Source organism: Polyodon spathula, chromosome 14 (genome assembly GCF_017654505.1).
Source record: "Polyodon spathula isolate WHYD16114869_AA chromosome 14, ASM1765450v1, whole genome shotgun sequence".
Taxonomy (NCBI): Eukaryota; Metazoa; Chordata; class Actinopteri; order Acipenseriformes; family Polyodontidae; genus Polyodon; species Polyodon spathula.
In genome coordinates, this window is record NC_054547.1 from 1,150,873 (window position 1) to 1,177,525 (window position 26,653).

Sequence of the window (26,653 nt, forward strand, 5' to 3'; positions counted from 1 at the left end):
ACCCTCATCATGTGATTAGGGCCAAGCGTTGAACTTCAAACGTCAGAAGTAAAGCGCCGTGCGCGACGAGGAGGTTCTGTTGGGGTAAAGATGGCGAACAGGACGGTAAAGGATGCAAACAGCATTCATGGAACAAACCCGCAGTATCTGGTGGAGAAAATCATCCGTACTCGCATCTATGAGTCGAAGTACTGGAAGGAGGAGTGCTTCGGGCTGACGGGTGAGTCATGTGGAAGAGAGAAGTGCGTTTTTAATATGGATCAGAAACTGGCACGCAAGCGTGCGATAGGGGAGACAGTTTTAGACGCTAATGCACCGCATCAGCACCACATGTTACTGTACCAAGTAACGTCCGCTCTGAAAACCGGGTGATCTCTCCATGAGTATTAACGCATGCTACGTTGCATAGTGAATTAATCAGAGGCGTTGGCTTATTGGCCTGTAACAAACCAAACCAAACTCAGTGTCTTACTGTGTTAGAGCGGCAGATACATTTTCCACGGAGGGCATTAAATAACACCATAGCAAACTAGCTGCAGTTACTAGCTGTAGTGTTAAAACATTGCACGCAGCCTAGCTGCAGTTACTAACTGTAGTGTTAAAACATTGCACGCAGCCTAGCTGCAGTTACTAACTGTAGTGTTAAAACATTGCACGCAGCCTAGCTGCAGTTACTAACTGTGGTGTTAAAACATTGCACGCAGCCTAGCTGCAGTTACTAACTGTAGTGTTAAAACATTGCACGCAGCCTAGCTGCAGTTACTAACTGTGGTGTTAAAACATTGCACGCAGCTTAGCTGCAGTTACTAACTGTGGTGTTAAAACATTGCACGCAGCCTAGCTGCAGTTACTAACTGTGGTGTTAAAACATTGCACGCAGCCTAGCTGCAGTTACTAACTGTGGTGTTAAAACATTGCACGCAGCCTAGCTGCAGTTACTAACTGTGGTGTTAAAACATTGCACGCAGCCTAGCTGCAGTTACTAACTGTGGTGTTAAAACATTGCACGCAGCCTAGCTGCAGTTACTAACTGTAGTGTTAAAACATTGCACGCAGCCTAGCTGCAGTTACTAACTGTGGTGTTAAAACATTGCACGCAGCCTAGCTGCAGTTACTAACTGTGGTGTTAAAACATTGCACGCAGCCTAGCTGCAGTTACTAACTGTGGTGTTAAAACATTGCACGCAGCCTAGCTGCAGTTACTAACTGTGGTGTTAAAACATTGCACGCAGCCTAGCTGCAGTTACTAACTGTGGTGTTAAAACATTGCACGCAGCCTAGCTGCAGTTACTAACTGTGGTGTTAAAACATTGCACGCAGCCTAGCTGCAGTTACTAACTGTGGTGTTAAAACATTGCACGCAGCCTAGCTGCAGTTACTAACTGTGGTGTTAAAACATTGCACGCAGCCTAGCTGCAGTTACTAACTGTGGTGTTAAAACATTGCACGCAGCCTAGCTGCAGTTACTAACTGTGGTGTTAAAACATTGCACGCAGCCTAGCTGCAGTTACTAAATTGTTGGTCCACAGTACAAATAGACGTGCATTTTTTGTCATTTCTACAAGTGATTGAGAAAATAGCAGAATGTGTTGTGCAATTACTTATATCATACAGTAATATGTTCAGTCAGTGTATTAATTCCTTTTCAGGGGTGGAGATAAGACTCCCGTTGCATAGCGTTTCGATCCATTCCTGGTTGCCTTATTAAGATGCACCTGAGCCTGTGGCTAATGAAGCTCTTCTGTGAAACTGCTATGCAATAGGAGTCTTATTTCCATTCCTGTTTTTCTTTTGAGCTCTGGACACGTGTAGCAGGGTTTAAAGCATCATTGTGATGACTGCAGGGTTATAATGTTGCTTTGGTTTTCGTTTGCTTTGTTAGCTGAGCTGGTAGTGGATAAAGCTATGGAGCTCAAGTTTGTGGGCGGTGTTTTCGGAGGAAACATTAAGCCAACGCCTTTCCTCTGCTTGGCCCTGAAGATGCTCCAGATCCAGCCAGAGAAGGACATCATCGTGGAGTTCATAAAGAACGAGGATTTCAAGTACGTGGCTGGAGCCATACTTTTCATGAAGCGGGGGAAACATGGCATGAAAAAAACAAAACAATGCAGCTGTCTGACATTATTCACTTAATACAGATAGTATAATGAGTGGGATGTGTCTCTTCCTAGTTTCATATTTTTAAGTGTAACTAAACCATCCTTTGTCTCCAGGTATGTCCGCTTGCTTGGAGCCATGTACATGAGACTGACCGGCTCTTCAGTGGATTGTTACAAGTACCTGGAGCCTCTGTACAATGACTACAGGAAAATCAAGAGCCAGAACCGGAATGGAGGTAGGCTTTCTGTCTGTTTTTGTGCAGTCCACATGCTTTGTATTGATCAGCAGGAAGCAATTGTTTACACCCGAGGTTTGCAGGTCAGTATTCAGTGTTGAATCTCTTCCTGTTCACAGAGGAACATCACCTGCCTTCCTGGATTTAGAAGTGTTATGTTTAACTGTTGATTTCTCTTTCTTGAGTAAATTTCAAAGTAATTTGAGGTGTACTTTACCACCATCTTCTTTTTTTGTCTCTTAGAGTTTGAATTGATGCATGTGGATGAGTTCATTGATGAATTGCTGCACAGCGAGCGAATGTGTGACATCATTCTACCCAGGCTACAGGTAGGTCATGTGGCTATACCCTTTGTGTAGTAGTAGACTTGGATGTGCTCCTGTACCATCGTTCCTGTCTGCATGCTTGTCTGTGTGATGCTGTGCCCATGACTTCTGCCTATATTCTCCCCTCAGAAGCGGCAGGTTCTGGAGGAGGCAGAGCTGCTGGATACACGGGTCAGTGCTCTGGAAGAAGATCTAGATGAGGTGGAGACCAGCGAGGAGGAAGAGGAGGAGGAGAAGGTGGGTGGGGGAAAAAAAAGAAACTTCACTGCAAAATGAAGTTCTGTATCTCAGTTCAGTCAAACAGTCATAACAGGCTCCTGAGTTGAACAAAAATAGGGTCCTGGCACTTTATTTTCCGGGGTGGAAGTAAGACTCCTGTGTCGTAGTGTTTTCACCCATTCCAATATTAATACCAGCATGATTAGCCACACTGTGTAGGTAACAAGTTGAGGTGTGTCTTATTTGGGGTCTGCCTCACTAACGGTGTTCTTGTTCTCCAGCCCGAGAGAGGGCAGTCCCAGGAGCCACACCGCAGGAGTTACCGGGACACGGAGCGGTCACGCAGGTCTCCCTCGCCGCGCTACAGACGCAGCCGCTCCCCTCGACGGTACAGCCTTCTGCTGTCTCTCCCAGGCATCAGGGAATAAGACATGTTGCATAGCGCTTTGTTCCAGGTTTTAATACGAGCTTGATTAGCCAGTGTATAGGGAACAAGCTCAGGTGTGTCTTGTTAAACTCGTAGTAAAACCAGGAATGGCTCTCACTGCTGTGCAGTGGGAGTCTCATTTTAATCCATGATCTCCCATCTCTCGTATGAGGTGTCCTTTGCTTGACTGTAAATATTATTTTGTATTTGTGCATTAGGTAACCATTCAACAATAATTGTTGCCTCCACAGGATTACAATTCACAATCCTAATCCAGATTTAGTAGAAAAACGTGGTCGTCCCTGAGAAACAGCAGTCTTCGAAGCCCTTCATTAGCTGAAGCTGTTTGAGGTCTCCTCTTCTGAATAAGATCCAGATCAATGGAATTTGTAAAAGGAAAAATAATTCATCTAGATGCAAGGGTTTGTGGGAACAAGACTAGGATCACAAGATACTTAGTTGTGTATGTAAATATAGAAAGTGTTATTAACCTGAGTGTAAGTACATTGCTTTCCTCTTTACAGTGAAGTTACTGTGGTATATTGGTAGCCTGCTGTCTGTGTAAGATTCAAGCTTGTGTTGCTTTTTGTTTTTCCAGACGTAGCAGGTCACCTAAGAGACGCAGGTAAGCTGCTTATTTTACTTTGTTTAAAAAAAAAAAAAAAAAAAGTGGAAACAATCAAATCTCTAGAATATATATAATATATATATATATTATATATATATATATATATATATATATATATATATACATACTACAGACACGCAAATCTCTATAGTATACGCACAGACGTGCAAATCTCTATAGTGTATATATACACACACACACAGAGATTGTACTTCTATATTAATAGTTGTTTTTTTCCCCTGCCTAGCCCTTCACCCCGTCGAGACAGACACCGCAGCAAGAGCCCTCGGCGCCACCGCAGCAGGTCCAGAGAGAGGCGGCACCGGTCCAAGTCACCAGGTAGGGCTCAACTCAACCACCGTTACCAGTCCAAACTTCTGGGCTTTGTTTCCATCTAAGCAGATAAGAACTGTCGCTGCATTGCTGTGAACTGTGGTGCGTTGGGTTCAAAACAATATCAAAGAAAAGGAAACCCTGCAACTCTCATTTAAGAAAGTCTAACAAAAATTAGGCTTTTTATTTTATTTTTTGCTGCAGTCAGGAGTTTTGTATTGAAGGAGGTTGAAAAAGCAGCATGTAATTTGCTTTGGAATCACGGTTGAGAAGTCGTCTCCTCTAAGCTAGTGCGTAGACTTGTACTGGATGAAATATTTAAGCCTCTCACCATGCTAATTCTTTCCACTGTCAAATGCACCATGACTGTAAATTGTAGGATTATGAACCTTCTGTTTTAATATTGTAACACCCCCCCCCCCCCCCCCCCAAATCAGGACACCACAGAAGCCACCGACACAGAAGCCACTCCAAGTCTCCAGAAAGGTAACTGACTCAATCTCACTTCTTGGGTCTAATGTATGTTATGAATTAGCAGCATGTAAAGCTGGTGGGGGATTTTCGTCTGATGTAGGCACGCTTTGGGTAGAGTACTGTGTTTTCACTTCTGCGTAGAATCCCTGTGTTCTCTGTGTAATGTTCTACTGGTGTGCAGAAGTGAATCTTTGCTGTGGTTCTTTAAAGAAGGAAGTTGGCAGAGCACATACTAAAATAACCCCCTTTGTGTGTTCAAGATCAAAGAAGAGTCACAAAAAGAGTCGCAGAGGAAACGAATGAGGATTTCACACAACTGGATTTCTGGGTGTGGACCTGTTTTGTACATACGGGACCTTTTGTTGAAAGTTATTCCAGGATTCTCTCTGTATGAGGTGCTGCTGGTTTTTTTTTTTTTTTGTATTAATTTTATTCCAGGTTTGACCAATTCAGACTGATAACTTCACATTTTAATAAGTCAGTTATTTTTACCTTAATGAATTTGTAATTTCCTCTCTATATTTACTTGCACATAACATCACTTAATTTTTGGAAGTTGCTTTCCCCTGCACTTTCTACTTGAGTAAAGTTAGACACATCTTAATGCAGTAGATCAGTTTCCGCAAGATCTTTGTCTTGCTTAATATTGAACAAAGAACATGCATGGCATAGAAAGAAACAGCACTGAATATTTAACAAAACTAGTCTGTAATATGTGACAACAGACAGAATTTGTGTGATGCAGCTGGCATTCTTTTTTCCTTTTGAAGAGGGGAGGATTAAAATGCGGACAGCCTTCTTGATTCAATTCCCTGGGATCTGTAGGAACTGCACCGATTCTGCAGCAGAATTCTTCAGTTTGCTTGGACTGGTATAATGAACCGGCCTCCAGCTACCACACAAAGCACACTGACCTGTCTTGGTGATTGTAGACTATTCCTGGAGCGTGTGTGGTTGTTTTGCAGTGTAACTTAGCAAGCACTAAGCTAAAACAAAACAAGCAAGTTGATGTCTGACAGAAGCACAGCAGACCCTGGATCGTTTTGCTTTTGCTGTTTTAATTTTTTTTTTTTTTTTTTTTGTTTTGTGTTTTTTCATTTGCTTTTTTTTTTTTTGGCACTACATAATTGAGTTAAAACAAATGTCTACTCGAAGCCTTTTAAAAGCAATGTATGAATACTGCTAATACAAAATAAAGAAATTAACTTTAAAAGTGACCTTTTACACAAAATAAAATGCAATTTTTTTTTTTTTTTCAACCCCCTTCCAAAACCGGGTATAAATATTTAACATTTGTATCACAAATCAATATGAGGCACAAAAAGGTAAAAACATATTTACAAAAATGGTACAATTTAAAGTCTTGTGTCCTTTTTTTAAACTAAGACCTTGAATTGCTGAGAATGAAAGCAGGTTCACTTCTTCTGCTGAATGAAGTTCAGGTTGACTTGATGCCTTCCGTGTTGCAGAGGGAAATGCTGATTGCTGTGCAGCACTGGACAGGAGGCATACATACAAAATGTTATTAGTCCAATTTTTTTTGTTACTTGGAAATCAGTAGCAAGTACAACGTTTCGGCTTCCGCCTTCTTGAGAGAGCACGATATTCTGAAGAGTTGTGGCTAATTATTAAAAGCAAGTTTTCAGTTTATCAAGGACTTTAAGTCTTTCTAGTGACTGCTGAGTACCCTGTTGGATCCTGATTCTCCTTGGATATAGAGCTGTTTGTTTGCTCTCTGTATGTAGCAGTACATAAACACTTGTTATTCACATTAATTAAGGACAGCCATGGGAATAATAGAAAAAGCTGAACCTAAACTACTGTGTGCTATTGACATAAGGCTCCAGATGGATTTTATAGTATGTTACAACACTGAACTGGGGCGGGTTGTGAGGTAACAGCAAGCGATTGTACAGAGGAACTCTTTCTGGCATCACTTGCAAGTGCAGCCTGGAAAAGCAGCAACGCGAGTACATCCTTACCTTGCGATACGAAAGGCTTGTTCTGCTGGAACCCTCCGTTTCCCGGCTGCATGAAGTTCTGGGGCATCCTGTAAGGCCACGAGGCTGGGAGAGGGTAATGTGCAGCAGGGTTGTGTTCCCAGGGCAGGGAACCAGGGTTTACTTTAGCAAACTGTCCCTGAAAACCCTGGTCTGAACAAACAAGAGGAAAATGGAGTCAGAAGTACAGCACCGCTTTTAAACTATCTTAATTGATTGTTTCTGATCTGCACAGTGGATTCAAAACAGGATCAAAATGAGATTGCAGTCCAAAGAAACACACAGCCACAGCTACAGGAAATACCGTTCTCTAAATCCAGATTCTTAGAAAGAAGGCAAAGCACTCTGTGCCCTTAACCCTGGCAGCATTTCCTCGTTCTACAGATAGCCCTTGATGCACAGACCCATAACCAGTGCAGTGTTGTGCTGGGTGCACATGCCAAATATCTTTTTAGCCCAGGTGTCACTTACCTGTCACTTACCTGAGCCACAAAACACAGAATGGGCAGATTTGTTAAAGAAGAGCGAGACAAAAAAAAAGAGAAATATAGAAAAGGGGGCAAATCAAAAGATATTAGAAGATAGAAACAGTCACAATCACATATTGAGAAGTCATTTTTTAAAAAAATAATTATATATATAAAAAACAAAAAGGAAGTGTAAAATTTCATACAGAGACAGGAGTGAATGTGCAGTAAGTGTGCTCTGTGTCTACCTGACTTTGCCAGCGTGCCGTTCCCCACCAGTGTTCCGGGGGTGATGTGGTTGTGCCAGTGCCCGTCCCGCCCTGCGCCCGGGAGACCCCGCACTGCCGGCTGAGCGAAGATGATGCTGGGGTCATTCAGGTTCATGGGGCTGGGGCTGCTGGTGGAGCTGCCGTTCCCGTTGGTGGGGGCGGAGCGCAGCGTGAAGTTCAGACCTGGGGGGGAGGAGGTCTGTATCACGGGTCTGTGGATGGGCCAGGACGTGGAGGGCATCGAGACAGGGTGCTGCTGCTGCTGCTGCTGGTGGGGCTGGAGCAGGCCCAGGGTGGGTAACCTGGGGTGGTACTGACCTGGGTGGGAGTGGGGGAAGTTAAAGAGTGGGAGCTGGACCTGGGGGAGCTGCTGCTGCTTTGGGGGTCCTGCACCCTTGTGCTGGGAGGAGACAGCAATCGGCTGGGGCTGGGGGGGGCCCTGACTGAACAGCGGGGGCTGAGGAGAATAGGGAGGTGTCTGACGAGGTTCTGACTGCAAACAAACAGAATGGAGAGGTCAGGGAAGGGGTGTTGAGAATTATAAGTCTAAATCCACAAACTAAAGAGAATATACATAATGTACTTCTACCAGCCACCTATAAAACACCCAACACACCATACACTTACACACTCTGAGTGTTGCCTGGTTCGCATGGGCCGGTCCTGAGAGGTTGGTACGGGCTGAGGAACTGGGATTGCGGGAGAGCTTCCGAATCCCTGCACCATCGGAGGGCCTGCAGACAAGGGACATGTGAGAGAAGGTAAGACACTGAACATTTCAAGGGATCTGAACAAACTCCTTTAAAAATATACTGACATTACCGACTATATGCAAAACTAGAACCATCGCGAGCATGAATCAGCATGTACCTTCTCCATAGGGATAATCAAAGTGCACATGGCTCGGTCTCCCACGCATCTGCCCAACCCCTCTCCCAGCCTGCCTACCTGCTGTGCTTCTCTGCCGGACCTGTCTGTACTCTGGGCAGTCTCTTCGCACGTGCCCGGTGTCACCGCACTGGAAACACCTCCTCTCTCTCAGCTCTCTGTCGTCCTCCTTTGAGTCGTCATCCTTCTCATTCTCCTTCTTCTTTATCCTGAGGAACACACAGTCCCTTTATTACCCGAGAGGCATTCGGGCAAGCATGCAGCACCAACATGTTTATCCCTCATCTCCCATTCCCATCCCTCCCCTACCTGCGTCTCTTGGGACAATCCTTCATGTAGTGGCCGATCTTTCCACAGATCCTGCAGCACCTGTCATTTGGGGCCAGCTCCCCATCTGTCAGCACCTTGGAGTCGAAGAAGTAGTCCTTGGAAATGAAACAGAGCATGAATCATGACATAAAGAACATAGGGCTGGTATATAATATACACCAGCAGGTACCATCACACACACACACTGCCTGAAAAAAGTACATTGCAGCAGTCTCAGACTATTCTCTGTATCTGGCGACGGTTTTCTGCTGTGTAACAGCCAGGCCAAGACATCTGAAAACTGGTCAGTCCGCTGTTTTAAGTCTCACTAGCAATGAGGTGAAATGTTTGATATAATAATTTCCACATAACAAATAGAGCTGACTGGGAATAAGACTCCCATTGCATAGCAGTTTGATCCATTCCTGGTTTCACTATGAGTGTCAAGGCCCCATCCTATCTTAGCCTTGTATGTTAACACGTTGTTCAGAAAGCACGCTGGAACCTCAAGGGACTCCTAGGCCCATCATAGGTAGTGTAGAAATATATGGAAAAAATTTGAAATGTGTCATATTCTCAATTATACTCAATAAAGGAGTTATTTTTTTATTACATAACTTAATTTCCTGTACACTGTAGCTAATGAAGCTCATAATGAAACCTGGAACAGGTGAAATTGTAAGCAATAGTTCTCTTATTGCCATCCCTGTGTCTACACTGGCCACGTACCGCCTCTGTCCCAGGATGAGGGTAAAACGGGGTTCCAAATAACTTCCTTCCATTTATAAAGGCTTTCATTATGAAGTTTGTCACTGGGGGAAGACAACACAAAAATACAAATAAGCCGCCCCTCCAGGTCAGAAAAGCACAACTTTTAACATGTTCTTTAAGCTTAGTTTTTTTTTTTAAAGAATGTTTCAACACTTACTTTTCCGAGACACTCCAGCTCCAAGATTGTGGTTCAAATCAAAAGGATCTATCACGGAAGAAATAACACATCGCATTTTATAACATGTAAATAATACAGAGTTCCTCCCATTCATCATCCCCTCAACAAAAGGCTTACAACGACTTAAGATAACTTGCAGTCTGAATGGGGCGCTTGTGAAACCCTTTTCCTGCAGCAGTTGTTCTTTGCATACTTCAATCGGGTGATCACACTTGAATCCAGATTCTAGCTGCATCACTTGGGTTTGTACCTGTATATGTAACACAGCGGGGGCTGGACGCAAACCGCAAGCAAGCGTCTTAACCACGATGCGAAAGAGCCGGGCTCATCTGCATTCCTGGTTTTAGAGCTTTGAACCTCATCTCATCTCACCGACGGGACAGGACTGAATCCGTAACGGCAGTGCATCACACAGTAAAGATTCCAGGAGGACTGCTCCCCTCTCTCCTGACTCAAACAGCAGAACAGACAGCTGGGTGGGTGGGTGTAAGCTGCTTCCTCCAGGTGAGGGCCCTACCTTCAATGGCTATGCACTTGGAGGTCCACTGCTTCTCGAAAGTGGTGAGCAGTTTCTTCTGTCGAATGCTGATGACATGTTCCTTGAAATCAAACTCTTCCGTGTAGAAGCGCAGCAGACCCAGCCAGAGCTCCCCCACAGACTCAGAGTTCCTCCCCAGCTCTGGAAAGCGCTTTCTCTAGGGAATAAGCAAGAGTCAGGGCCAGGGAAGGACCAGAAAACCTGTGGAGCAAAACACCTACATGCAACATTATTCTTGAAGTTCACAAAACTCCTAACAAAATACATGATTAATGAAATGGTATCACTAGGATGCCTAAAGGGAACATCTGTCTTTTCCATTCATTTGTTTTAAGATAATCTTCACGAAAGCAACTGTACTGTGTCTACTCAGAGTGCTACAACTCAGCCATGAAAATAACAAGAAAAAAAAGTGTTCAGTGACAATAGCTCTGACCAGTCTGCCCTATGTAGGTGCAAGCAATGAAATGGAATGCAATGGGTTAGACAGTCAGCCTCACTCTGTATGCACCATCAATAAATACAATGAGTAATAGAAACAGCAGGGAGCGTACCAGTTTATCTGTATCATGGAAAAAGAAGGCATTCCACCCATCCACCATCTTCTGGGGAATACTCTTGCCGTCGAATATCTGGGTTGGAAACAGAAGGCATCGTTGACAATTACACAAGCAGTTTAAATGGCAATCTTCTGCCAAGCAACCCAATAAGAAATAGCACAGCATGCAAACTCAAGATTGTAACACTGACACGGATTGGGACAACTGTGTGAATTTATAGAAACCAAGCTAACGTCAGGAGCAGCCGCTGACTTGGGTGTACCACAGTGTTTGCTGCTTGTCTGAGACTTTGTGGAGAACAGCAAGCCACACTGTTTCTACGCCTGTTTCACGTGGAATGGTAAACTACCCCGATCGACCCTCGTCTGTGGAGAGCTCCCTCTGAACAGTGGAACAATGTGTTTGTGCAGCTCTCCTAAGGACTGCCCTCCAGTGTGCGTGTGAAAGCATACCTCTTGCAGGACGGGGATTACCGGGGGCTTCCTCTGCTGCAGGAAGTAGAGCACCATGAGAATGTAGGCGTACGAGGAGAGGCTTCCCCTCGAGGCGTCTCCGATGTCACAGCGCTGGGAATATAAAACAACAAGAAAGAATTCAACACTCACAGCAAAACCCAGACTGCTGCAGAGACACAAAAGAGTTTGTATTACTGGGACACTGGAATAAAGTAAAGTCATGGTTTGTACCTTTGCAAACACCTTCATTGTGTAACCCAAATACTGCACCCGAGGATCAATGGCAGCATAAGTAGCCAGCATTCTGGTATTGTGCTGTGCCTGTTGAAGAGACATTATTCAATTGGTTTGAAAAGCCTTCAGGTGTATTCCATCGCACGGGAGCAGGGAGTTCTGCTTTCTGCTGGGCCAGTTCAGCCCTACCCATTCCCACTGCATTACTTTAAAGTTGAAAACGAAGCAGAGTACTCACAACAGCAAACTCACCAGCGTGTTGTACAAGCTTATATCTCCTTCCAGTCCACTTTGCCTGTGTTCAAATTTGACTATAGGCACTTTTGCTGTGGTAATAGGTAAGATGTTTCTTAAGCCTGCAAAAAGAACAGATTGATAATCAAACGAAGAATCAGTGTGATCTCCCATACACAACGCAGGCTCCAGCAACAAAAAGAAGTACCTGTGTGCTTCTTGAGGATCTTTGCTAAGCCTTCAATGATCTCTTTACAGTTCAGTTTCTGAAAGAGAAAAAGAGACACGTTACAATTCCAGACTGTGTTGTGTCACCAGATTATTAGAATTGTTTTTTTATATAAAGACCCCATTCCTACCTCCGCTGTCTCGTGGCCTTCCAGCGTCATGCAAATATCCAGGTCACTGTCCCGGAACCCAAAGCCATTCTTGGAGGAGCCAAACAGACACAGCCGGGCCTTGTCTGCAAACATCCCAAAACAACATTCGGACTCCGAGCTTTCACAAGTGCCTTTAGGGGCTGTTCATCCAGCACAAAACTGAACTGGGTGCCATATCCCTGGGTGCCATGGTGCAATATCCCTGTGTGTCACTGTGTGGATAACTGTACCATGCTAAGTTTCCTATCTTGTATCTATTTTATAACTAGGGCTTGTGATTTTCAGTTTTAACCAATAGAAAACAATAAAACATCCCAGATACTAAAAAAAAAATGGAATCTGTGTATAACTGGAAAAGCGAAGTACACGCAACGTGATGCTCAGAAGGACGGCATAATAAGCTATCTTTGAGTAGCATTTGAGTTTTGTATTAGTATGTGTTGAAACATAACTCTGCAATCTCCAGGTGTTTTGTTTAGTATGTGTTGAAGCATAACTGTGCAATCTCCAGTCATTGCAGGTCCCACGTACCGTTGTACTCCTTGCGAATAAACCTCTCCAAACTAGCAAGGATCTGCTCCCTCTTTTGTTGCTCCACTGGAGGTGGGTAGAGCTCATCTACGAACAAACAAGACATAGTAATGCAAAGTAAACGACAGGAAAGACATCCAGAGCACAACTTTCTAGTGCTATAAACATGTGGCCACAGTGCTGATAACAATCCAATCTGTACCGCAGAAATACAGGTCTCTGACTGGCTGACTCAAACAACGAAAATTGGGCAGGGGGATTAAACTGAGAGACTCAGACCAGTCAGAGTTGAACACAATCTATGTGTGTGACAGCCCTGTCCACCCCCATGCCTGTAACATGCACAATGGCACGGAGGACTGACTCTGCACTCACTGTAGCACATTCTGCAGAGCCCGTCCAGGATTACCCGGAACCTGTCTGTCATCGGCGGCAGTGTTTTCAGGTCGATCTTCTTGAAGTCTTCGGGACAGTCGTTTTTCAAGTGGCCATCCCTTTTGCACATACTGCAGACCACTGTGGGAGGCTAGTGAAGGGGGACACAATTTCACAGCACCGCTAAGTAACTGAGGTTCACAAGTTAGGCTTTTTTCTATTTCCTCTAAAAATCTCACTGCACGAGACCTAATTATTCTCTGAACAGTTCCTACATCACGTTCTATAAGTTCTTGGAAGTTGATTACATCTTTCAAAATGGCCAACAGGACTGTTTGTGAATGGAGCCATTTGTCTTGCTGAAAATAACTTACTCCCTAGGCAAACAGGCAAGTGGATATCACTGGAGAAAAACATTTGGAAAATAAGTAATACAAATCCTTTAAAAAAAATCAAACAAACTCCAGAGGATCGGTAAAACCCCCGAGCTCTCCGAGGTATCAGGGCAATACAACTAGGCTTGGCATGTGTGAGTTTACCTTTCCTCCCGTTAGGACTGTCCTATCGAACACATAATACAGATCCTCAGGGGGGATGTCCTCTGGCTGCCTGCGTTTCTCCTTCTCCAACACACCGTTCTCTACGGACTCCTTCTTTGCGGTAGATGAGGAGCTGCAGTCTCGGCAGCGCCCCCTGCAGGACTCACACTCCTCTCCCAGTCTCTCCTCGGGACTGTCCTCTGGCAGGGAACACTCAGAACTCCTCTCGCGCTCTCCACACTTGCAGGCACAGGCCTCCAGTGTGGGCTTTATCCTGTCCACCATTTGCAGTGCGAAGTCTCCCTGATCTTCCTCCATGTCTCTGAAGGAAAACCCCCCCATGCCTGTGGAAATGGGCCCCACTGGAGCACAGTTGTCATCGCTGCCCCCTTCTGCTTCATCTTCCTCGGTATCACCCTCTTCCCCCTCAGTGTCTATCAGATCCTGCACCCTGCGATCAGCCTGTCCCTCTCCCGTCCTCGAGTGCTCCTCCGCCTTGCCGGCCCTCCTGACGGCTCGTTTGCTCTTCCGTCGCCCCCTGCTGGTCGAGTGTTTGCTCTGTGGGCAGGCGAAGTATCTGTATGCGGTGCGGAATCGCTCCTGAATGTACTCGAAAACCATCTGGCTGTTCAGACTCCGCGCCACGTTCCTCTTGAGCGCGTAGGGATCTGTCAGGGGGATGAAGACAAGAAAAGAACAAGGGACAGTTTGTTAAAAAAAACTAAAAAAAACGGTGGATTGGTTTTCATAGTATGTTGAAAGAATGTGACATCATTAATGTACAATCTAATTTCAACATAAATAATGTAATGGGTTTTGATTTTGGCATTCTAATAGTGTTGCATTTTAATTTTTAATTGTTCACTGCTTTCACCTGTTTTATATAATATGAATAGTTGAATATTTTCTTACACACACACATATATATATATATATACACACACACACACACACACACACACACACACACACACACACACACAAACACATATAGATACACAGATAAATACAAAATCAAACAAACAATAACTAATTCAAACAGCAAATCGCTCAGCCCAGCCGCTGAGCTCACCTTCGATGGCGAGTCTCCTCTTGGGCCAGTTCTTGCTCTCCCGGGACAAGAGCTCTTTGAGGCGGATGCTGATGATGTTCTCCTCCAGGCTGAACTCCAGGGTGTAGAAGCGCAGCAGCTCCAGCCAGAGCTGCCCCACAGAGAGCTGCCGCGGGGTCTGCAGGGTCAGCCGCGTCTGCAGGGGGACAGAGGGCTTGCACTGCAATTACTGGAGACCTTTTCAATGGGAATGGCATAGCGGGCATGCAAAAAAGACTCCCGTTGCTCCACGCCTGGTTTCACTAGGAGCTTACTAAGACACACTGAGCGGATTACCTATACACTGTGGCTAATCAAGTTCGTAATAAAACCTGGAATGGGATTGCTATGCAATAGGAATCTTATTTCTAGACTGATAAAGGTCCTATGTTACAGTACTGTATATGAAGGCCTTCCTATAGATGCTTACCTCTGTATTTTTTGCAGTTCTCATGTGCTTCTCCCATGATTATACTCTGCACTTACCACAGTATACCCTTGTTTGCCATGTTTATTAATATGCTTTCCCATACCTCGCTATTCTTGAACATGCTTAGTGCTGCCATACACTTGGCTATGCTTTCACTATGGTACACTTTTCTAAGGGTTTCTGTAAAGCACACAGAACGCTCACCCTGCCTTGCTTTGCTTTGGCTTGCCGAGCGCTTGTGTCTGAACTCTCAGGTTTCTTGCCGGACTGTTTTCTCTGCTCTGTTTTAGCTCCGCCAGTGCTTTTCCCCTCCCCGTTGCTGGCGGGTTTGTGCTCCCACAGCACGAACCTCTCGTTCTCAACGCCCTTCAGCTGGTACTCGTCAATCTGCTTGGCGTCGAAGCCCTCGATCTAAAACAACAATCGTCACTCATTTTTAAACACTGCGGCTCTGTTTGCGCAGGGCACCCGAAACGGGTTCAAAATGAGCTGCACCTACCCACTTGCCCAAGTAGTGTGGGAGGATGGGCTCCTTTCTCTGCTGAAGGAAGAAGATCACCATCAACGCAAACGAGTAGGAGGGAATCCCACCCTCGGCCTGGCAGTCTATGTGGCAAAGCTAAAAGAAAGGAGAAACACTGGGCCTGAGCATATTGAAATCAAAGACATCTGAAGCATGTCTGCGAAACACAATCAAGTCAACACAATCAGAATGCAAGATTATATTAGTAAGTGGTGCAACCCAGTTATTAACATATGCCACACACAGAGTGTAGGGTCAGTACGTTCCTAGTGCCTGCTTTTGAGGGCAGTAGCTCTTTTTTTATTGCCCAAGGGTTGCAACAGTCCCAAAGACTGTGTGTATGTGTAAAGCAAATAGAAATGCAAACTATAAAATATAAAAAAAACTGCTGTTGGGAAGCACTCACCCTGGCCCAGTAGCGGAATGCCAGCACCAGTGGAGTCAGTCTGGGTTCCAGTTTGGCCAGAGCTGCCAGCAGGTTGGTGGTCAGACAGGCCACATCGTTCCCAGCACTCACTTTACACAACAGACCACTGTGGGAGAGGTACAAAACAGATTTAGCAAGTCTTCAGGCCAACAGGAATGGGAATAAGATTCCTAATGTTTAGCAGTGTCATCCATTCCAGGTTTTAATACGTTCTTGTGTAGAGGTAATAAACTCAAGAGTGTCTTATTAAACAAAGTGAAGCCAGGACTGGATCGAACTGTCTTGTTTCCATCCCTGGACCAAAGACATCATAATCAAATTGACACTGATGTGTACCCTCACTTCATCGAGTTTGCTCCTTGCTATTTATACAGAAGAGTGTAAACGTTGACCAGACAAAGACATGGATCAGATAAGCATGAGCAGGCAGGCGGACAGGCAGTCAGCCAGGCAGGCACACAGGCAGACAGGCAGCCAGCCAGGCAGGCACAGAAGCACTGGGCGTACTGACCTTTTCACAGCTCTGCAGAACACAACTGGAACTTTGGCATGAAAGTCAGACTCGACGTTGGAGTAAGACGCTGGAAAATAAAACAAAATATTCTGGTATTACTATCAAGCCCACAGTCAATAATAGCAGCAGCACTGCTTGCTGAAATTCCAACTACAGTCACACTTTGTTCAGTGATTGCAATTCTAATTATAACTACACTACAAAGTAACACAAAGTTCCATACATTAACGTGTTCACTATTCTACACAACCAATCGGTAATCACTAAAACAAAATACAGAAGCATACTGTGTACCTTTCAAACTACGAGAACAATGATGTAAAACACAACATGGAACTGCGAATCATTAAGTTATGGAAAGGTGTGTAATTAAACTGTAATTGATCAATTGCATGGTAGAATTACAATTACAACTCCAATTACACAAGGTTCAACTTTAATTATAATTCCATTGTAAATTGCAATGAATTACATAATTCCAATTGTAACTCACCTCAGGGACAGCTGCTATCATGTCTGCTGCTATTACTATTATTATCAACAGATATTGTACGCCTGCAGTGTGATATCTGGTGAAGCCTTTCACTTCTCTTTCCATGCTGGCATATTGTACAGGCGGTTAGGGATACTGGGTAACCCTTCCAGCTTGTGAGCTTGACAGCTAATTTCCAGAGTTTTAGTGGCTGTTCTCAGCCTCATTCTTCCAGCTGCAGCCCCTCTTGTGTTACATCACGTTGTTTATGAAGATGTAAACTCACTATAAATACATCAATGGCCACTCTCAACTGCACAACTAACAGCACTGCACTGCACTGCACTGCATGGACCTTTCCACATGAAGATCAACTGACACAACTAACAGCACTGCACTGCACTGCATGGACCTTTCTACATGAAGATCAACTGACACAACTAACAGCACTGCACTGCACGGCATGGACCTTTCCACATGAAGATCAACTGACAACTAACAGCACTGCACTGCATGGACCTTTCCACATGAAGATTGACTGACACAACTAACAGCACTGCACTGCACTGCACTGCACTGCACTGCATGGACCTTTCCACATGAAGATCAACTGACACAACTAACAGCACTGCACTGCACTGCATGGACCTTTCTACATGAAGATCAACTGACACAACTAACAGCACTGCACTGCATGGCATGGACCTTTCCACATGAAGATCAACTGACAACTAACAGCACTGCACTGCACTGCATGGACCTTTCCACATGAAGACTGACTGACACAACTAACAGCACTGCACTGCACTGCACAGCATGGACCTTTCTACATGAAGATCAACTGACACAACTAACAGCACTGCACTGCACGGCATGGACCTTTCCACATGAAGATTGACTGACACAACTAACAGCACTGCACTGCACTGCACTGCACAGCATGGACCTTTCCACATGAAGATCAACTGACAACTAACAGCACTGCACTGCACTGCACTGCATGGACCTTTCCACATGAAGATCAACTGACACAACTAACAGCACTGCACTGCACTGCACTGCATGGACCTTTCAACATGAAGATCAACTGTCACAACTAACTGCACTGCATGGACCTTTCCACATGAAGATCAACTGACAACTAACAGCACTGCACTGCACTGCATGGACCTTTCCACATGAAGATCAACTGACACAACTAACAGCACTGCACTGCATTGCACTGCCTTTCCACATGAAGATCAACTGACACAACTAACATCACTGCACTGCACAGCATGGACCTTTCCACATGAAGATCAACTGACACAACTAACTGCACTGCACTGCACTGCACTGCATGGACCTTTCCACATGAAGATCAACTGACAACTAACAGCACTGCACTGCATGGACCTTTCCACATGAAGATCAACTGACAACTAACAGCACTGCACTGCACTGCATGGACCTTTCCACATGAAGATCAACTGACACAACTAACAGCACTGCACTGCACTGCATGGACCTTTCCACATGAAGATCAACTGACAACTAACAGCACTGCACTGCATGGACCTTTCCACATGAAGATCAACTGACACAACTAACAGCACTGCACTGCACTGCACTGCATGGACCTTTCCACATGGAGATCAACTGACACAACTAAAAGCACAGCACTGCACTGCACTGCACTGCACTGCACTGCACTGCACGGACCTTTACACATGAAGATCGACTGACACAACTAGCAGCACTGCACTGCACTGCACTGCATGGACCTTTCCACATGAAGATCAACTGACAACTAACTGCACTGCACTGCATGGACCTTTCCACATGAAGATTGACTGACACAACTAACAGCACTGCACTGCACTGCACAGCATGGACCTTTCCACATGAAGATCAACTGACAACTAACAGCACTGCACTGCACTGCATGGACCTTTCCACATGAAGATCAACTGACACAACTAACAGCACTGCACTGCACTGCACTGCATGGACCTTTCCACATGAAGATCAACTGACACAACTAACAGCACTGCACTGCACTGCATGGACCTTTCCACATGAAGATCAACTGACACAACTAACAGCACTGCACTGCACTGCACTGCATGGACCTTTCCACATGAAGATCAACTGACACAACTAACAGCACTGCACTGCACTGCATGGACCTTTCCACATGAAGATCAACTGACACAACTAACAGCACTGCACTGCACTGCACTGCATGGACCTTTCCACATGAGGCTGCTTTTGCACCTCCATTACGTACAAATATGAACACTTTTAATAAAAACAACTTACCACTGTTTTTGAGGATTTCCAGGACTTTTATTAACACATCTGGTTGAGTCATCTGAAAGTGAAGAGGAGGAGACGTTCACTATCAGTGCAGGTACTTATTATTATTATTTTTTTAAACAGATCAAACACGCTGAAAAGTTATTAGTATTCTGCCATTGTACAGGAATTCACAGGTTCTTCTTCCAGGGATGGAAATAAGACTCCCCGTTGCATAGCAGTTTGATCCATTCCTGGTTTTACTATGAGTGTAATAAGACACACCTAAGCTTGCTACCTCTACACTGGGGCTAATCAGGCTCATATGGGTGAATCTGCTTCGCAATAGGAGTCTTATTTCCATCCCTGTGTTCTGATCAGACATCAAAAACATGAATGAAATCTAACCCATGGGTAGACAACGTCAGCAGGTCAAGATATCTATCTGAACATCTATCTGAGCAGGTAGGTGCTACAGCAATTCATCATTCAATGCAATCGCTGCACGAAGAGCTCTTTTCAGGCCTGGCTCTTGACAATATGACAGAAAATGCAGAGTGTGGGATTCAAACCATGCAAATTGCAAGTTCTTAGTATCGCAAACCCCTTTGTTAGTCAAACTACCTGCCACAGAGACCATGGAGGTACATCCTAAATACAGATGTTTACTCACACTGGAGGGAAATTTGACATCTATATTGATATCACTGTCTTTAAAGGCGAACCTGGTGAGACACGAGCCGTACATCCCCAAGGAACAGGCTGAAAGATAAAACAGAAGAGATCAAGATCTGGAACAAACACACGACTGCAACGTCAAGGCAGGGCCGTTTCCCCAAAACACCCAATTCCATCTGGTGAAAAAACATGAGTCCGCTTGTTCTGCAAAACCATGCAACCACGAAGCCACCTGATTATACCAGACCTCAAGAGCAAGATCCTGCCTGGTAATCCAGTGATGCAAACCCAGAAAAAGGAGTGAAGGAGCCTGCAATGTTTTTTTTTTCAGATGAGACACTTTGTATTATAACTGTAACACTTTGATCTATCGTGAGATAGGGAGGGATGCATTTACAGTAAGCAGCTTGTTTCCTGGTTGATTATGTGTTTCGTAGTTCTTATTTCTTGTGCTGTGTTTATTTCACAGCAGTCTCACCTGGTAAGTGCTGCTGGATTATGTTCTCCATGTCGCTGACAGTTTCCTGGCGCACTGTAAAGTCCTCCTCTGATATCCCTTGCTGCGTGGCTGCGTCTGTCACAGCTGTGTGCAGGGCCTGGAGCTGAGCCTCCGAGGGGGCGCGGAGGGCTCGCAGAGCCTTCTCCTCTTGCTTTTCCTATGACCAGAGATAAAAGGATCTCACGAACAGCCTGAGCTACACGCGTTTCATTATTATTACTTCATCATTGTATGCTTGTGTGCTACTGTAACTTGCTCCTTCCTTCCTCCTGGGACGCCTTTGCAAGCAAGCTGTTGCAGCTCATACGGAATAACATTTCAAATAACTGCATAAATAAATAAATAAATAAATCCAAAACCTAACACTCAACAGTTCTGAATTCAGAGATACTCAATAAAACTCTAATTCAATGACAAATGTACCGACTGGAGGTCTTTTGAAGACATCGAAAAAGACTTCAAGTCAAAACACTGAGTCGGTGAATTAAAGTTTCTTTCAGTATTTATTTCCTCATTCCTTTATATATATATATATATATATATATATATATATATATATATATATATATATATATATATATATATATATATATATATTATATATTTAATTGGAAACAAACTTCAATTTTAAAAGTAAGCTGAAATAAAACTGACACGACAAAGTACTGTAGATGTGACTAATAATCTTAAAGGAAATACTGCAATCAATGTGTCTGCAGTTGCTTACTTTAAACACACTGTAAAATCTGCAAATGTTCATTAACCTTTTTTTTTTTTTAAGCCAGGTAAGTCCATTGCAAACAAGGAGACCTGGAAAGCACTTAGCGATAAGCACACATGTTCTCATGTCAACGAAACAAATGCTGCCCTGTAACTTCACAGCTGCTGGACAATATTACAATGTTCAACTAAAAAGAAGCCAGCCTCACCATGATATTTTTCTTATGGCGTTTCTCCTTGATGTGTTTGTGAGCTCCCTGGATGTTCTCTATGTGGACGGAGCACAACTTGCAAAGGTACTGGAAGTTGGGGTATTCCGGAGAACGCTAGCGAGACATTACCGCAATTTAAATAAAACAACAGGGCAAGACAATAGACCTGATAGTCATGCAAACGACAGGCATTGGCTACTCATTTGCATTTCAAACTGACTGACACCTTTCGCAGCCTCAGTGCAAGTGGCAAATACAAATTTGAAAAGTCCATTAAAACATTTACCGAATACATGTATTTATTTGTTTAAAGATAGAACCACGGTTCTGCCCTGTCTTTAAATTTTTCCAAAGAGATGTGGCGTTTTCTGTTTCCCAAATCAGTTTTTGGCCCATTCCACATTACGTGTGTTAGTTTGGAGCACTGTGACAGAAATACAATGAGTTCTGGTCGTAAATCTCCCTCTCGACCTGTGAGGGTGCTAAATAGCGAAAGGAAAAGTATCTGGACAGGCTGGCCTGACAGTTCGTTTCCAAGGTCGGGAAGTCGGTCAGTCTGGATGGAAGCGAGACTCAGGAACGTATTGACCCGGAAGGTAAACGAGGTAGCAGCTGCAAACTATAGACGCAGCTGGAGTCGTTTACCAAGGGATCATGCAGGGTAGCATAAAAGGGGCCAGAGAAATGCTAATCTTTTCCTTCGCTTGGGTTGTATATGTAAACCTGGAAGGACTGAGAGCTGTAGTAGAAACTGCCGAGGAATATCGAGTTAATATGAGTGTTGATGAAGTGCCCGCCCCTGTGTATATTTTCTGTTATGTTATGTGTTTAATGTTGGTGTATAGTCATTGGTACACGGGATATAAACGGGTCTGTGTAACACGAGTGTTTAAAATGCATATTTGTATTTAGGCACAAGGATTGCACAGTGCAAGTAAAAAGTAATAATATGTGAGCACGGGGGAATTGCACTTTATTAATTCACCTGCAGCTGTACCGAGACTCCAACTGAATGATTGATTAGCAGTCGAGTCTTGGTACAGCTGCATAAAAACAGCATGTTTTCACCCACTCGGGGTTGGGTGTTCGGTGAGTGGAGAACGGGAGAGAGAGTAGGAGAGTTATCATTTCAATTGCTATTGTGTGCTGGTGGGACCAGCACGATACTTGTTTATTTAACTCCCCGTGTTTGTTTGTCGATCTGCTCACTGTTTGTAAAGTGTTAGTCCGTTTTTGTCTGTCTTTTTATTTTGGCATAGAGTGCCGTGTTTCTGTTTGTTTGTTCAACCCTTTTATTTTGCAATAAACCGGCGCAAGCAAGTGCCATCATCATTTCACGTCATCCGACCTGTTTTGTGTATTCATTTCCTGGTTGTGACGCTGCCCACTTCGGCCGTCTCTGTGACAGAGTGTTTGTTTTGAGTGTTAGTAATTGTCTTGTTTATTGTATCGCTAGATGGCTAAACACGTTCCGGAGCTGTCCCTTTTGGGCCAACACAAGCCGGAACTGCACTTCACGAACTGTCACCAAATATCCTGTTATCACCCACCACGAGCACTACTACACGCACCTAGGACTGGTGACCATGGGTTAGCATTGTGGGGCGGATAACGTTTATTGTTTGGGACTGTAAACCCGTTTGTTTGGCTCCGCGCAGTAAACATTGTTGCGTATTGCCGGAGCATTTTTCTTTTGTTGGTCACCAGACCAGGATTATAATTAAAACCTCTATTTCCTACCGGATTACAATTGTTTGTGATTTCTTCTGCACTGCATCACCTCTACACCTGTTCATAATCACCGGCTGAACTGCCACAAGCACACAGACCCTCCTGCATTGTAATGTAGGCTGAAAACTTGGTTCCTAAAGGAACATTTTCTTGATTACAATTTTAAAAACTAATAAGGACTGATTTCCAGAGTCATTAATGTTGCTCTAACACACGTAACGTGGAATGGGCCTTATAAGGTTATATTTTGAATTAGTTACTGATTATGTGTTGGACTGTTCCCCTCTTAGCAGTTATCAATAGCAAGCAATCGATCATGCTGTTCTGCAGGCCTCTCTGCTTCGGTGCGCTAACATTTAAGTACTTCATTTTTAAAGGAAGGAGGGTCAGGTAGCACAGCAGGCAAATTCACTGGCTTTCACGCCTCTCTCCTCCTGGGGGGTTACTTGCAGACGATGGGGCTCCCTGGCCTGGCAGTGCAGGTGCCCGTACCTTGACCAGGCGCTGGATGCAGTCCCGCACCAGTCTCTCCTCAGCCTGCTTCAGCCCCAGCTGCTGCTCTGCGCTCAGAGCCGACTCGTCGATCACTGGCACGCTGCCGCCACCCAGCTCCTCCGGCGGGGGAGACTCGCTCAACAGCCTGCTACTCTCCTGAGCTGCAGCACACAACACACCATCCACTCACATGGGCAGAATGTGCAGGGCACCCACTTTTAAGGACTGCTCACTATTGCTGTGGCTTAGCCCTGGAATACAACAGACTTGAGAATTGAAGTTGCACGATTGAGGTTGTCTGGCAGAACTAACCCAATGCATGAAGGGTTGGAAATAAGTATCCTGTTGCATAGCAGTTTCACCCATTCCAGGTTTCACTAGGGGCTTGATTAGCCACAGGATACTTGGTAAAAAATCATAGTAAAACCAGGAAGAGATCAAACTGCTGCACACTGTGGTCTTATTTCCATTCCTGGCATGCCAAAAGCAGCCAGTTACATTGTAACTAAGAGTCACTGCTAGCACGCACTTACCTGAATCACTGGGACTGTTTCTCTCGGCTACATCTGCCTTGCCATTACTGCTCCTTTTGTTCTCCTCCCCAGGAAGCCTGGTGGACTCAGCAGAGCTCTTGTGGTGTCTGACCTTCGGAGAGTCCCTCTCACTCCCACTGGAAGCTGGAAGTTTCCCGGTACCAGCCTCTGCCCCAGGCCCACCAACTACGTCAGCTCCTGCCCCTATCCCTACCCCTACCTCTGTACCTGCCCCTGCCCCTGTGGGGTGGAAACTGCACTCTGTCCGTAGCCTGGAGACATCCTCCTACCCCTTACCCCATCCCCTACTCCTGCCCCATCCTTAGCTCTAGTCCCTACCCCAGGCCCTGCCCTTCCCGTCAGCCTGCTGGATTTTCCCCGTCCCCGTTCCTGCTGACTGGAAACTGCACTCGTGTCCACGTAGCCCGGGAGACAGTTTTGCGTCCCTGCGTCTCTCAGCTCGTCAGCCTGTCTGGTTTTGCTGTTGTTGCTCCAGTTGGTGGTTTTGGTTCTGTCCCTGCCCCCGGGAGACTTTCTGAGCTGCCTGGATGCTGTCATCTTGGCACCCCTGGCCTCGGCATGGGTGAACTTAACCGCTATACTGGGGCTCCTGGTCTCCTCCATGCCTGTGGGAGCCCACAGCTCCCTGCCACAGCTTGATGAAGACCCCCCTCGCTCACCTATCAGCCACGGACCACGTCAGTATATCAGCAGAGAGGAGAGAGCAGCAGCACAACCCCACTCTGTGCCTGCGAGGAACAAAACAAACACTCGTCAGCACCCCATTGCTGCCAGTCTCCTGCACCTTTCTTAGCTACGTTTCACCACATTCCTGTTTCGTCTTGTGCACTGAAAAAACATCAGAAAAATCAAAAGATGTGGTCTAGAAAACAGGCCCCAAATAAAGGAGATGCTGGGTTACCCTCATGGAGTGGTCAATAGTCAAGAAGTAACTGTCTGAACAGAGATTCAAATCTAGGATCTCCTACCTCCATTCACGTAATGCCGAACACAAATGTAATGAAATAATAAGCTACTTCAGATTTTTTTTTTTTTTTAATGGTTTACATTTTCAGTAAATGGCTACCTATAAAAATATTCTTTAAATTGAAGATCATTTATAAAGTCTAAACACGCTGCCTATTTCTTGTCGTTTGCACCTGATATAACAAAAAGTAATATGGATTTGACTTCTCATAGTAATGATTTATCCTTTTCAGTTATTGGCAGGAGGCTTCTGATAAATCTGCAGCTGATTGTACTGTTCTCTGCACCACTGCTCTTGTCCTTTCACTTTCAAGTTGTGCAACACAGAGTATGAAATGTTTGGGCACAAGTGGAATGGAAAGTGAAACTCAAAGAGGGGGAGGGAACTTGCACAGCCCATGCATCTTTAAGTCTTTGGATGGAAGTGATGTTGAGAAAGCGCACTGCAAGAATGCAGCATTGCAAACTGCAAAATTGATGTCATTTAGTTCCGTATAATGCACTGTATTTATTTCATTTTAAATGGACAGGTGCGATGAGACTGTGCCTCTCACACCGGACTGCATTATCCTCAATGTGTGTCAATCCAGGACCAGGATAATGCTGAGTCTGAAGAGGGTTAGCAATCTATACCCGTCTGTGGGATTGATGGATACATACACTCCTGTGGTGTCTCAAGTTACGGCTTTATTGCTCGGCATTCACTTTGCTTTGGGATTAACTGCTACCCTCCTTATTATAAAAGTAGCCTAATGTAATGACAGCAATGCAGTAAATGAAATAGGTTCCACCTAATAAAAAACGACGTGTGTTATACATGTAGTAAGAAATGTGCCACTCACCCAGCAGTTCCTCACCACACACACTGCACACACACACAAGGAAAGAAAGACATACATCGTGATTGTTGTGAAACTCAAATCGAACAATAATCGGAATCAAGTTTATTTATTTTTATTACTTAGTTTAATAAATCAAATCAATGTCTAGTTAAAAAAAAAAAAAAACACAACAAAAAAAAAAAAAAAACATTTGTGTTCATCACGATAACACCCCATCAGACATTAAGCGATTGTTAACCAACACTTAGGTTAGGCCAACATAAAAGACAATATTTCAAATCGAATTTACGCTGTGTATGTGAATCCAACCAAAATATTCTGAAAAAAATGAAAAAAACAACACATGTGTGACCTCATAACAACACTGACTCTTAATAAATTCTCAACACGCTGAAACAACAACAAATCCAAAATATCGGACAACAACCCGTGTCTGCTCGGATCTCGACACTACAGTGCAAAAGAAAACCACACAGTAAAAGCATCGAGCCCCTTGCAGCTGCAACAACAAACAGCTGGACTGTATGAAGCAGAATAAACAGCCATCTTTCCAATATCTCACATAGCTATACCCACGCAGAGACAGACCTCCTTATTCTCGCTCTCCGTTACACCCTTTTGGTAACACACAAAGCTGACATGTGTTTGTGGAGAGGGGTTCGCGCGTTACCTCTTTGTTTGTGTGGCTTTCGTTAGATCACGACAATTGAAAGGTCCTCCATCTTCACTCTCTGTTTGTGTGTTTAACTATCC

General features: G+C 44.6%; 2 protein-coding genes across 2 annotated transcripts; one reads left to right on the forward strand and one right to left on the reverse strand.

The window, feature by feature from the left end:
* The first annotated feature begins 67 nt into the window (after nt 1-67).
* LOC121326959 (pre-mRNA-splicing factor 38A) lies at nt 68-5,955 on the forward strand. Its single transcript, XM_041270634.1, has 10 exons — nt 68-220; nt 1,883-2,042; nt 2,214-2,335; nt 2,579-2,664; nt 2,791-2,898; nt 3,162-3,268; nt 3,906-3,932; nt 4,183-4,274; nt 4,706-4,754; nt 5,003-5,955. The coding sequence occupies exons 1-10, from the start codon at nt 91-93 to the stop codon at nt 5,043-5,045; spliced, it is 924 nt and encodes a 307-aa protein (XP_041126568.1). The 5' UTR covers nt 68-90; the 3' UTR covers nt 5,046-5,955.
* Nucleotides 5,956-6,252: 297 nt separating this feature from the next.
* On the reverse strand, nt 6,253-24,353 carry LOC121327054 (terminal uridylyltransferase 4-like). Its single transcript, XM_041270848.1, has 29 exons — nt 24,344-24,353; nt 24,072-24,311; nt 23,536-23,699; nt 21,310-21,426; nt 20,360-20,537; nt 19,877-19,965; nt 19,228-19,279; nt 16,452-16,521; nt 15,920-16,046; nt 15,490-15,609; nt 15,195-15,401; nt 14,543-14,717; nt 13,471-14,138; nt 12,932-13,082; nt 12,557-12,643; nt 12,005-12,108; nt 11,854-11,911; nt 11,664-11,767; nt 11,409-11,498; nt 11,175-11,288; nt 10,717-10,794; nt 10,142-10,319; nt 9,604-9,651; nt 9,405-9,487; nt 8,676-8,791; nt 8,427-8,575; nt 8,106-8,212; nt 7,458-7,971; nt 6,253-6,895 (listed from the first exon to the last, which is right to left on the reverse strand). Exons 1-29 carry the CDS (start codon nt 24,351-24,353, stop codon nt 6,597-6,599), a joined length of 4,497 nt encoding a protein of 1,498 aa, XP_041126782.1. The 3' UTR covers nt 6,253-6,596.
* Between the last annotated feature and the right edge of the window lie 2,300 nt (nt 24,354-26,653).

Excerpts from the sequence above, each read along its gene's own strand:
- LOC121326959 (XM_041270634.1), top strand. The coding sequence starts at position 91 with ATGGCGAACAGGACGGTAAAGGATGCAAACAGCATTCATGGAACAAAC. Across the intron at positions 2,336-2,578 it reads GAGCCAGAACCGGAATGGAG|AGTTTGAATTGATGCATGTG; the intron begins GTAGGCTTTCTG and ends TTTGTCTCTTAG. Across the intron at positions 2,665-2,790 it reads TCATTCTACCCAGGCTACAG|AAGCGGCAGGTTCTGGAGGA; the intron begins GTAGGTCATGTG and ends TTCTCCCCTCAG.
- LOC121327054 (XM_041270848.1), bottom strand. Across the intron at positions 15,402-15,489 it reads CACACTACTTGGGCAAGTGG|ATCGAGGGCTTCGACGCCAA; the intron begins GTAGGTGCAGCT and ends TTGTTGTTTTAG. Across the intron at positions 10,795-11,174 it reads TAATCCCCGTCCTGCAAGAG|ATATTCGACGGCAAGAGTAT; the intron begins GTATGCTTTCAC and ends TTTCCAACCCAG.